The sequence below is a fragment of the Cheilinus undulatus genome, linkage group 21, assembly GCF_018320785.1.
Source record: "Cheilinus undulatus linkage group 21, ASM1832078v1, whole genome shotgun sequence".
Classification (NCBI taxonomy): Eukaryota; Metazoa; Chordata; class Actinopteri; order Labriformes; family Labridae; genus Cheilinus; species Cheilinus undulatus.
In genome coordinates this window covers 24,529,357-24,542,415 of record NC_054885.1, presented here as the reverse complement: position 1 = coordinate 24,542,415, position 13,059 = coordinate 24,529,357, and the positions used below count along the sequence as shown (strand labels likewise).

At 34.8% G+C, this 13,059-nt stretch overlaps 1 protein-coding gene across 2 annotated transcripts; it reads right to left on the bottom strand.

Moving 5' to 3' along the window:
* Positions 1–3,056: 3,056 nt before the first annotated feature.
* tspan35 (tetraspanin 35) lies at positions 3,057–11,724 on the bottom strand. 2 transcript variants are annotated; one of them, XM_041817021.1, is made up of 8 exons: positions 11,421–11,724; positions 9,499–9,579; positions 6,335–6,550; positions 5,048–5,122; positions 4,719–4,826; positions 4,497–4,634; positions 4,298–4,390; positions 3,057–3,495 (listed from the first exon to the last, which is right to left on the bottom strand). In XM_041817021.1, exons 2-8 carry the CDS (start codon positions 9,553–9,555, stop codon positions 3,436–3,438), a joined length of 747 nt encoding a protein of 248 aa, XP_041672955.1. In that variant the 5' UTR covers positions 9,556–9,579; positions 11,421–11,724; the 3' UTR covers positions 3,057–3,435. The 2 variants fall into 2 exon arrangements, with proteins under 2 accessions (XP_041672955.1, XP_041672954.1); XM_041817020.1 differs by having other exon boundaries at positions 9,499–11,724.
* Positions 11,725–13,059: the final 1,335 nt, after the last annotated feature.

Genomic DNA, 13,059 nt, shown 5'->3' with positions numbered 1-13,059 from the left:
AGTCCAATCAATGTGATGAGATTGGATGATCTGAGAAACCAACAAAGTCACGTGAGGCCAAAACTGCTTTCTCAGCAGCTGCTACAGCACGCAAACAACGTGGCAAACCCTTTGCAACTGGGTGTAATGTGCATGAAAAACATGCCACTGGTCGTAAATAAGATCAGTGTTTTTGAAGTAAGACACTGGTCATACATCCCTCCTTTTCGTCCACACACTGGACGAAGGCTTTGTCTGGATTGGGAACCCCTAATGTGGGAGTAGACTGTAATGCTTGTTTAAGAGACAGAAATGACTCCTCTGCCTCAGGATTCCAAGAAATGTGAGAGTTGGCTGAGAGGCCCAGTGTCCCATCTCCTTGCAATATCTGCATTGGTTGTATTCGAGCTTCTCATCGTTTCTGCTGCCTCCTCCTCAGCCACGTCCTCCCTGGCCATGACATCCTTGGCCACGTCCACGTCCACAGCCCTGAAAGCCACTAGATTGCCGCAGCATGTTTAAGGAGGCCTGATACATGACCTTGGGCCCAGTTACAATGGTGAAGGACACTGATGGTGATTGTGGGGTCTGTCTTTGACTCGGACCTCCCTGAGCCAGATCTGGTGTGAGTGGAGTGGATACTGAGGATGATTGGACATTGCTAGGACCCGGGAAGCGGTGGTTGCGTCCAAGGGCTCACGTGCATGAGTGCCTGTGTATGGTGGGGGATCCACGTTCCATGTTTTCATTCTCAGAGCTGACAGTTGTGGGTACAGGGACTGCACAGGCATTGGGAGTGGTGGTGGTACCAGTGAAAATGCGAACAGAGGTTGTAAGAAAGGGTTCAAATTCAATGGTAGAGCCCAGGTGCACATACTAGGTGTGTGCCTGCTCTGTCCCTTTTTTCCACGTTTTCTTTTTTCTCTTTATCTTTTTCTTCTTACCCTCCTTTTCTTTATCAGTCAAACACTGCTCAGCGAGCCACCTTCAGAAAACCCACATTGCTCAACCAATTGAAAATAATGTTCTATCCAACCTTCGTCCTCCTTAAATTTCTTCTTCATTATCAAGCATATTGGTGTGCTGGGACACGGTTCTCACGGGTTTTGATCCACTCTTACCCGTCTTTATAGTTTGGTAAGCCCGTCCAAACTTAAGTTTAGGAAACCCGTCTAAACTCTGTCTAGGAAACCTGTCTAGACTTTATTACTGCTTACGTAAGACTCAGAACTCAACACAGTGTCCTGTGAGAGCATACAGACAGTGACGTGACCTATAAACGTTCTAAGTTTCTGTTCACAGAACAGCTGTTATTTATTTTTGCCACCAGGCATCACTGTTTGACAATTTCTAGTGTTGTTTTTCATTTAAGAGAAAAGTACAGTTAGATTTGATAGACAACAGATGATTTTCAGTCTAATTCAGTAGCTCTTGGCTAGTAATGTATACACTGAGTTTAATACAAGCAGAAATGTGATTTTAATATGTTTGTATGTATGTAAAATGCTAATTTAACACTACACAGAGCTGTTATGCTGTGCTGAGGGAGCAGAGGTACAGAATCCAGAAACCAGAAGGCAATTTAAGTGTTTTCATTGTCTTCTGCAGGAGCAATTAAATACTGGAAAACAGTCCATGGTCTCCTCCTTCTATACCCCATACACACCCCGTTACAGTTGCTTTTGCAAGATACCCATATACAGCTGCTCCTGTCTGATTAGAGATTAATATGAGAGCTTTGCTTTAAGCTTTTTTAAGCTCTTTCTTTTTGCTTTGATAAGGAGAATGAAAGACTTTAAATATATTTGAATCACAGGGAATCATAGGTATATGAATAGAAGCTAAGAAGTACAAATAAGAAAAAAGCAGTTTTACAAAAACTGCAGCACACTGAGGGAAAAAGTGCTGACTTAAAGAAACAATCGATATCTGTTGAGTCTGTTGTGATGAGTAAGTATTTTTAACTTTGAGACTTTATTTTTAATCCAAGCATAAATATACTCATCATATGTGGTCCTTAGCTAGCTTAAAATTGTCACCAGATGTTTTCTTACTCGGTAAAATGGGGAACCTTTGGCTCTGCTGACATTTTATTTGTTTCTTGATGTGTTGTTGAGTTGATAGTTTGCCTACCAAATTTCTATGTAGTTTATGAAAAAGGGTTCTCAAATATGAATCTACCTGGACATTTTCTTAAATTTACTTTTAGAAGGAAGTTTTTAAGTCACATGTCCTTTCATTACACAGGATATTTCTATAGATTTGAACATTGTTTTAGGGGTCTTAATCGCACAGAGTTGACAAATAACTGCTATCAGATAAATTTCATTTAATAAGGACTTAAGTTTCCTTCTTTTTTCAATCAATTTTTTTTTCTTTTAATAAGTCAGTGGTTTGAATGTTGGAACTGTATCAGACATTTATACCTGGCAGCTAGTCAGAGTAGCCCTTAAAACCTGACAAATACAGCTACTTCATTCTGATGACTGTGCAGTAAGATGGAAACATTGGCATGTATTTAGAAGCGCTGCCTGACATCTTGTGGATATAAATTGCAACTGCAGTCGCCAGATCTGCAATGCACAACAGTAACAAAAGTTGAGAGAATTCAGTATGAGCTGTAGCATATGCACAATTCCAGTTAAATGAAGACTTTATCAGGGATAAAGTCAACATCTTTAACTCTACAGCTTTTTCTATTATGTCCCTGATGTCTTTTGCCATAAGATAACCATTAATATTTGTGGTGTTTGTATCTTTTTTTTGATTGTTGTAATGTATTTCGTTATAAGATCATTTTTAAAGAGGTCATAGAAGAGGCGTCTGAGCTTGGACTGCAGTTAATGTATACTTTTTTTTTCTGTTTCTTTTAACATAACTTCTTCAAAGTGCTCCTCATGAATTTATATATATATATATATATATATATATATATATATATATATATATATATATATATATATATATATAGACAATGAACTAAGGCATCAAGATTTACAAGGATTTTGGTTTTAATCTTAAAATCATTCACATGAACATTTGTACATTTAAATACATAATGAAATATTTCTGTTGATTTTAAAAACTAGATCATTGTGACATTTTACAAAAGTATGTTTTGTCCCTAATGATAAGTAGAAACGCAGGTATCATGCAATTCATCATTCAGTAGCAATATGTATTATTGAAATATATAGACTGTGTTTAGCCTGTTTAAAAAGTACAGTGTTTTAAGAAATCAATCATAGACATTCATATATGGTAAATATTAGATTGATAGAAATTTAAATAAAAGATTTGTTAAGAGACTTGACATTAAAAACTGATTGCACAGATCTGACATGAACTCTTGTCAATGATGAGGCAGTTTTTGTAAGATAAGGACATTTCCTTTTACTCCTTATGAGGCCAAATGGCCTTGGTGATAACAATTTATGAAACTTATGGCAATTGCAGTTAGTCTCTCCCAGATTTTATTCTGCAGAAAAGAATCATGGAGACAGCCATGGCACATATCTGGAGAGAAAGAACAGTACATTTTAGTAAAACATATTGTCATAAAGTAGAGCAGGTCAATGGTCACAGTTTATTACAAGAAGAGATGCTGTGCTAATGATATAATGTGCCATATTTCTGTAGCAAATTCAGAGTTTAATATGTGTTTATTTTAATTAGGAATACTTTAAAATCCTCTTTCCTCTTTAAAAATGTAACAATAATCATAATAATTATATATCTGGCTGAAAAGAGGAAATAGATTATTGTATTTATAAGACAATTCCTGTAAATAAAGTGTGAAACTGAACTGTAACCTTAAATAAAGTGTATGGAAATGAGCATGACCATTATATTTCAGTTATTCACAGAAAAGCATGGAGGTGGTAAATGGTATTGCCAGCAGATTATAGACAGCAAATTCCAGAAATGGCAAGGTTGGATTGGTGTATGACAACATGATAAACGTGCAAAATAACAAGGTAAATGAGATAAATAAGAAGAGTACTGATCAAGCATCCTTTAATACTGGAAATAATCTGTGTTTTGTTGTTTTTCTAGTTGTTAGCGACTAATCCGTTTACAAAATTATTGTTAAGCCAGCGCTGTAATGTTTTTTATTCACTGCTAATGCATTATGTTCAAGACAAGATTTTTTTTGCTTAGAATTTTTGCCTGCATTGACATTTGCATTCTAATGTGAGGATATTAATATCTATCATACCCCTTTTATCAATTCTATGACTAAGCCTCCAGATACACTTTTATAATCACAGTCATGCATGTATCAATCACAATAACATTATTGGGAATTATGTCATACCTCCAGAGCTGCAATTCCTAGGGCCACTCCTACAATAACCACAGCGTTTTCATCAATCAGCTGTTTTATCTTTGGGAAGCAGCCAGTGAGCGTCTGAGGAATATAGAGCATAGGATCAAAGAGGTAGCATGTATTAATTTCAATCATTATGTTTATATGATGCGCATCATAATTATGTGAAATTCTACTAAGCTCCCACCGTGGCACTGTCAGCCAGTGTTTGGTTGCATGGTTTATCTGTGCCAGGACAGCACTGTGGTGGATAGTGTTTGTTATGGTCCATATAATACGGAGAGTCCAAAAAGTCTGAGGAGTTGTAGAATCCACAACATTTTAACTAATGTAGGCACAAAGAGAGTCAGTGTCACACAGAGTGTCACAAAAGTTATTTCATCATTGTTTTATCTTAAGCAACTCCTACAGTGCTCATAGTTGTGTTCCAGAGTCCAGTAATATCAGGATTTTTCCCATAGTCCTTCTTGATGTTCTGGACTGCTGCTGTGCCAAACTTGGTAAACAATTCATCTGCCTAAAATACAAGCAGAATACATTAACAGGAGTAAAAATACATAAAAGCAAGGTACATGTCATTGTACGTATAATACAAAATAATCAAGGTGTTTTTGAACAAGCATAAAACTTCCCTTTTGTCTTGATTAGCCCATCCCTAAGTCCCAGCTCTTATCTGACAGAGAAGGTATTTTTCTATTAGAAACATATATGTGAACAGCTTTATTTACAGTCACTTACCAAGGGTCTGAACACCAGGATCACCACTGCTCCTGCAATTTCTGCTATAAAGACAACCAGGACGATGATAAAAAACTAGGGAAAAGATAAAAGTGGAAAAAAGGCTTTAAATTATATATATATATATATATATATATATACACATATATATGTATATACACAGTGCTTAACAAATTTATTAGACCACCCAAACCCTAACCAAAGTAAGGTTTATGCCACAGCTGCCCTAAATTAACAGCATTGGTAATTATCAAAATCATTTTTGATGTTTCTGCAATGGTTAATACACAAATATGTAGAAGCTCTTTAACCCAAATGATATTTTTAATGCTAAAATATAATTAGTATAGTTATCCATACATTTTCAAATTTACTGATTTACAAAAAAAAATGAAAAAATCATAAAGCACATTAATATTTCTTGATTAATATGTCAAAATATAGTTATTTACTTGTATTCCTGAACAGAAAAATTAGTTTTAGTGGTTGAATGTTATGCTTGATTAATTTCTGACTTCTCAGAGAAGCCCAGTGAGCCAGCTCAAATTTGGGTGAATTCAGTTTGAAATTCCTCATTCCTGTTCAAAATGGTAAAATGTGGAGAGCTCACTGAAAATGAAAGAGTCTGCATTAAAGCACTTCATGATGTGTGTGTGTGTGTGTATATATATATAAAAATATATATATATATATATATATATATATATATATATATATATATAAAATTCAGTTTCTTTATTCCTTACCACTCTATGACTAACTAAAATGAGAAGGCTCCCTTTCATCTGCTCTTCTTGGCATTTTCAGCATGTGAATCAACACAAAGTGAAGATGAGTAGCTATTAAAGTATGAGACCATAGCCAAAAGTCCAAACAGCTAAATACAGCTAATGTAAAACGTCAGCTCTGTGTTGAACAGAACTGGAAGTGTCACAGTATTTCATGATGGAAAACAATTTCTTGTTACAATGTTATAGAGTCATTCAGCAGACACTCTTGTCCATAGCAACATACATATGTGATTGGACACAACACCAGCAAAGATCAAGAGAGAAGGAAACAACATCTGAAAATGCCTCAAACTACTTCAAGTCTGATGGAACACAGGTGCCATTAAGTGCTAAAGGCAATGCACAAGGTGAATAGAATTTTTTTTTGTTGTTGTTTTTGATGCTTTCACTTAGCTCTGCAAAATAAGGCTAGCAAACCCCTTTTCCAAGAAGTTATTTTGTTTTGATTGAACCCTCCAAAAAAACAAACATACAAACAAAGAAAACAACAACCCACCAGTAGCAGCATACACTTGCTCTCTCTGACTGCTCCACAGCAGCCCAGAAAGCCAATGACAAGAAGCAGGGCTCCTATTGCAATCAGCAGGTAGCCCACATTGAGCACCTGACTGAGCTCCTCTGGTGCCCCTTCAATCTTCCCAAGAAATCTTAGGATGGAACCACTGTCCACTTTCACCCAGATCCCCACACCTAGGATAGCAGCGCCTGCCAGCTGAGAAAGGGGGGACAATGTGAAAAAAAGACAATGAAAGTTGAAGTAAAATGAGACAAATCCTAAACCACTACTTTTATTAACAAAGGGGCAGTGTTTTTATAATGGAAATGTATAATAGGAATGGAGAGGTCCTGCATTTCATGGCCTGAGCAACATTAGAAATCAACACATTTTCTCATTAACTGGAAATTAAAAAAAAAATACAAACATCACCCACTGGAAAATATTACTCACAGAACACATCTCCCTGGCAAACTCACCCACCACCACTCAAAACTCAGAGGTGGAACCCCTCTCTGTTTGGTCCCCTCTCGTCAACTTTCTCTCACTTTTCACCCTCATTTAAAAACATTATTATTATTATTATTATTATTATTATTATTAACAGTGCTGTAGTTGCAGCTGTCTGAGAACCAATTCCCCACATATTAGAGACACAGTCAATGACTTCAGAGCCATTATCCATTATATCTGCCTTGTATTTATCTGTCAGTCATTATTACAATTGTATTTATTATTATTAGTATTATAATTATATTATTATTGTATTTTGTTATTATTGTAGTCATTATTAGTATCATAAATATTATTAGTCTTGATAATATCATTATTTATGGATTAGAATAACTCTTATTAATTTCGTCCACCACACCTCAAGTCAGCTATAAATTGTCCTAACAACACCATTCCAACTCTTGCTATTATGAATGTTTATCTGTCTTTGCATTAATTTATGAACTATTTGTTTGTTTACTGTTTGTAAAGAAAAATTGATGTGAATCTCATTTGTTCATATTTTTTATTAACTTTTTATTTATTCTAAATTTTATTTTAGAATTTTATTTCATTTATTTTAATACCTTGGTTTACAGATAATCACTATTGTACTGTCATTATATTATTATTTTTAAATCATTTATATCATTATTTTATTATTATTACATCACTTATCACATCATATCATTTATACAATATTATTATTATATCATTTATCATCATGCAATTTATATTAAAGTATTATTATATCATTATATCATTGATAGAATTATAATATCACGTATATTGTATCTATATTACATTATTATTATATCATTCTTACTGGCATATCACTGAAATAATATGTAATGATGGTGATGTTTACCTCTTGAGGGTGTTGAAATGGCTTTAAAATAATAAAAATAATTAAAAATTAAAATTAAAATAATAAAATAATAATAGTTATAGATTCTAAATTAATTACACCATTACAAACTATTTTTATGATAATTATTATTATTCTCATCATTATTAGATTATCATGATTGAACCCCATTTAAACAATTACAAGTATAAAAATACTATATTTTATTATGAATTTTTGATTATTACTACATTGAAAATATTACTATTATCATTTCTATTATTTCTACGTAATATACAGCAACATAAATCCATACAAGTATTATAAATCAATTTCTTCCACCTTTCTGTTTCATGTAAAAAAAAATTTTCCTCTTCTGTATTTTTAATCTTCTATTTCATTATTATTATTATTATTATTATTATTATTATTATTATTATTATTGTTATTATTATTATCATCATTATTATCATTATTATTCGAAATATTATTATCATTATTATTATTATTATTTTATATATATATATATATTTTTTTTTTTTTCTTATAAGCTAGTCATTAGGTGTTTCTTTTCCCTTCAACGAAGAATCATATCCTTGGTTTATAACTATGCTCAGTCCTTTCCAGTCTCTCCTGGTACCCCTCCCCACACCACCCCACCACTCCTTTTGACCATCATTAAATGGTGTTTAAGGAGACATGCAGTGTCCGATGTAAGCAGACTCCCTCCCTCTGGGTCTGGAAGTTGCTCATCTGGATAGCAAATTGTCTTAAAGAATGAACCCATCGGCTGGCTCCCTCGACAGGGTTAGGGGGCGACTGAATTAAGGTCACCTCAACCTCATAAATCTACAAAAAGTTGAAAATGGAGGAGGGAAAAATGGAAACCAAAGAATGGACATGGAACGATGAATTATAATAGTAACAACAGAATACTAATGGAAGGCATTACTATTGTTACTATTATTTATTTATTTTTAAATCATTATCGTTGCTTTGTTTTTTCCCCTTTGCTGCCCCGTCAATCTGTTTCTATTTTTTTCCCTTTTCTCTTTTTTATTTCTATCGCTTCCACTTAAACTATTCATTTACCTACATACATCCTACATCCATATATACTGCATCTTTTTTACAGTGTCTCTCTTCTCATCTTTAGTGTATTAAGATAACTCATTTCCAGCTTAACCTGACATCCCATACTTTCTCCATTCTGTTATGCTACCCCAAAGCAAATAACTGCACACACACACACACACATACTCACATATTTATACACACACAAAAACGTAGCCCTTCACATCCTCAAATTTAAAGTATCACAACATTATGAGTTCCTGCTTGTCTTTGTCTTGTCTTGTTTCCACTGTTTGTATTGTTTGAATTGCAAATATGTCATCCCTCACTTGTCATGTTCTTTCTTGCATCACTCAATAAAAAAGAAAAATCAATCAAAACATTTAATAAATAAATAATGAATGATTATTTTAGTTGCTTCTGTTTTCACATTACTCTCCTCAGACAAGGTCTTCAAATGATTCACTTGTACTTGGAATGATCTGATATAAAAGATTTATAAACATGCAATACAGGTAAGTAATAATCACTGCTGACTTTAACATTGCTGTCCTAACTTTGAAAACCAAAATGGAACAACTTTGCTTACTGCTTCTGTTTATCTTACATTTCAGCCCACTCGCTTCTTTCTTAGAACAATATGGCTGCTGGCCCATGATAATACGGGAACATAAAGATTAAATTGAACTTAACTTTCCTTCAAACTTTTTTTTCTTTGGAAGAAATATTTGTAATGAAACTTAAAACTTACAAAAATGATGCCGTTGAAAACAACCATCATGGTTTTGAGAAACCCAAAGCATCCCATTTTTTTTCCTGTGGATTGTTGTACCTTAAGAAATAAATAAAGAGACATCGTTAAACATTGGTCAGCCAATACGGTTTGGCTTTTTGATCTTGATTTGTGTATTATGTTTCTGATAAGTGAGGATCTTTTTTTTAATTTCATGTGTGCTTATTCATCTACTACATTAACAATTTAAGTAAATACAAGATCTTTAAAATTCAAAATTGTTTGTTGTTCAAGCTTTACTTTGTCATTACAGACCACCACCTAATGATGAATTGCAGCTCTGTTTTCTCTGTGAAATGGGAGGAGGGGAGGAGGGGAGCAGGGGAGCGGAAACACCTGCCACTTCCCCATTTTCACATTCTTACCTTTTGTTAGCTTTATATCTTACCACTCTCAAACACTCATGAGCCTTTTATCTCCTCTGAAAGTACATTTGCACTACACTTATCACCTTACATGGAACTTAGCTTTGGACTTTGTTTAGTTAAGAATAAATAGGAGACGACTGAGAAAGAGAGGCGATGATTGAGAAAGAATGCTTTCTGGAAATGTTTTTTCACTGAGCCACAGCTTTGTCAATAAGGAGAGAAACCAAACTCAGGACTTGCATGTTTATACTGATGCCAATAATGAGGTATTCATGCTTTCTTTCTGCATTTTACCATGTTGTTTTTAAAAATTATTTTGCTTTAATGCTTTAAAAGACACACAAACAACACAGGTGAAGTACCATAGACAAAAATGCAGTATACTAATAAGCAAATACTTGTGTGAGTATTTGCATGGGAAAGTTTGTGGTACGCTGTCACACCCATGACTCAGAGATAAGACTAAATTTGAGGTGCTAACACTATGGGCTGATACAAACTCAAGCAAAACGTATCAGCCAGTAACTGTCTTTTTTTGCTGACAGGAACACAACATTTTTGTTAGTAAGCTTCACATGTACGCTCACACGGAAACACTTTTATCTTTTTTTCATCATCTTGACTCATCAAACAGGCACACATCACTGTATCCTTTCTCCAAATCTCCTCCCCCTCTCTTTACAACTCATCTGTTCTGAAGTCACTTCTAGATTGCCACTACCAAATTTGTGTGTATGTGGGTGTGTTTCCCTGAGGAACAGTGCCCTTTGTGTGATTTGACAAAACAAATTGTTGTCCACAACAACAATGACTGAGCTTTCTGAGAGTTGGGATATCCCTCATGGCCTCTCCTTGCATGAATTTAATTTCTTTTGAGTGTTCTAAAGTAGGATGTATCTTCTTTTTCAACCCCCTGCCATTAAGATATCAAACAATTTGAAGTGGCTTTACAGTTCATTACACCTACATTTGCTGTAAAGTAAAGCTTTTAGTTTTACTTCTAGTAAGTTAATCATAAATTCAGGGGCCTGAAGAAACAGAACAAGCCGTTGCCTGGGCTCCCAAAACTCCTTTGACCATTTCTCACTTCCTCATCACTAGCACTCTGTAACTGAAGAGTCAGCCTGGTGATTTATTAACACCTAGAGTCACATGCATTACCCAAAATTTCCCAGAAATGTCAGGAAAATGATGCCAAATACACTCACATTATGTCTAAGAAAATGTTAAAAAAGGACACAATTACATTTGTGAGAACAAACATATTAGAGTAGTCAGATACATGTTTTCTTAATCATTCTCCGATCAAAAAATCCTCTTCATTGCCTCTGCCTTAGCCATCAAAAACGCACAAATCTCAAAGAAACCAAAAGAGCTGAATAATTACAGGAAAGTCTCAGACACAGGATCATTGTTGGATGGATCTCTCGATGTTGGCACGATCATTAAAATTTACAAGCAGACTCCAACCAGAGAAGGTTAAACCAGTGTCAAAGCTGAGTCTTTACTTACCTTCCAAAGAAAATATCCAGGGATGTGCTTTGAGGCTGAACCTGGCAAAGAGTCCCTACCTTTGCTCTGGTGATGGAGGCTGTTGCTGTGGGAGCAGACCGGCTGTGAGATAACAAAAGTACAGGGGTGTATTATTCTTCTGCACTCCTGCACTGAAAAACAACACACAATGTACCCTCTGTCTCCCACTTCCTGTGGCACTGCTTCTCTGTTCAATATGAAGAGCTTCTGAGAGACTTTCTCTACTTTCTGATTTTATTTTTTTGGGCAGCTAGCTGGTTATAAGTGCTGGAAAAGAGAAAGAGCAGCAGGTGGGTGTGACCAAAGAGGCTCAGTGATAATACAAATCACCATGGAGTCAGGCTGGTCACCCCAGAGGGAGGGAGTGGTGAGTGAGTGAGGGAGGGATCACCTGCAAACATACCCGCCCCTAACTTATATCAATATACCTTTTTCAGGTTTAATACACACACAGTTTGTAAATATTAGAATATTAAGACTTGTGTTGGTTGCCATTCTAAAAGTTAACAAAGAAAAATCTCTGACCTCTGTTCTTTGTCATCCTGCAAAACTTGTGTTAATAACTTACATTTAACCCACAGATTAAAATATTAAAATCTCTGTAAAAATCTTTTCAATGGAAATAATTAAAGTGTGAATTTGTATCTTTATTTTAATGCATGCTTTCTCATCTATATAACACAGAAATGCATACAAATTTTTAGACATCATAGTGCTTCAGATATAACCTAATTATTTAATATGATGCTTATAGAAGTATCATCATAATAGTAGAAATAAAATGTTAATCTCACTGCTGTTTTTATCAGCTATATGGAGCACCATGTGTCTGTTTCAGTTCTTTTGGCTCCATTATGTATCATTCTGTTTGGCCAGTCAGAGAATAGCATGAAACTTATCAACCTCAGCATACAGCAGTCTGCTTGCACAAAACAACAGACAGACTAAGAAAAAAGCCAGGAAACTAGTGCAGAATTGTGCAGCTAAGGCAACAAACATCTCTTCATTTACTGAGACAAAAACATGTCTTAAAGAAAAGTTAATGTCAGACTTTAATCACCTAGATTGACATAAAAAGAAATATAAATTAATTACAATATTGGTCCTTGGTGTAAATCAGCTTTTCTGCTTATCCATTCATCATAATGAAATACAGGCTGGGTATGTCTTGTTAAGTTGTCAAATTGGATCATTTCAATCAACCAAAAAACAGTTTGTGCTTGTTTATCAAAATACTAAAATAATGTAGTACAATTTAGCGATTTGTCTTCACAGATACTCACTATAGCTAACTAAACAGGGTCACAGCAATATCCATTTTGAAATTATATATTCAATAAAATTTTTGTTTACATGTCTAGATTTGAAAGTACTTTCACACCAGTGGGGACGTTCTACTGCCACCTCTTTGCATAAATGGCATTTGCTTGTGTTGGGCTGAATTTTGAGCAGCCATGAGCACACAAATTGTGCTTGCACAGAGATTTTCCACATGGAAAGGTAAAATAAGTTGTTTACCTTGGTGAAACATGGGGGGGGGGGGGGGGGTGTACACTGGTGCCAACAACAATAGGGCAGCATGCTCACTTTGAGAATTACCTACATGAACAATAGAAAG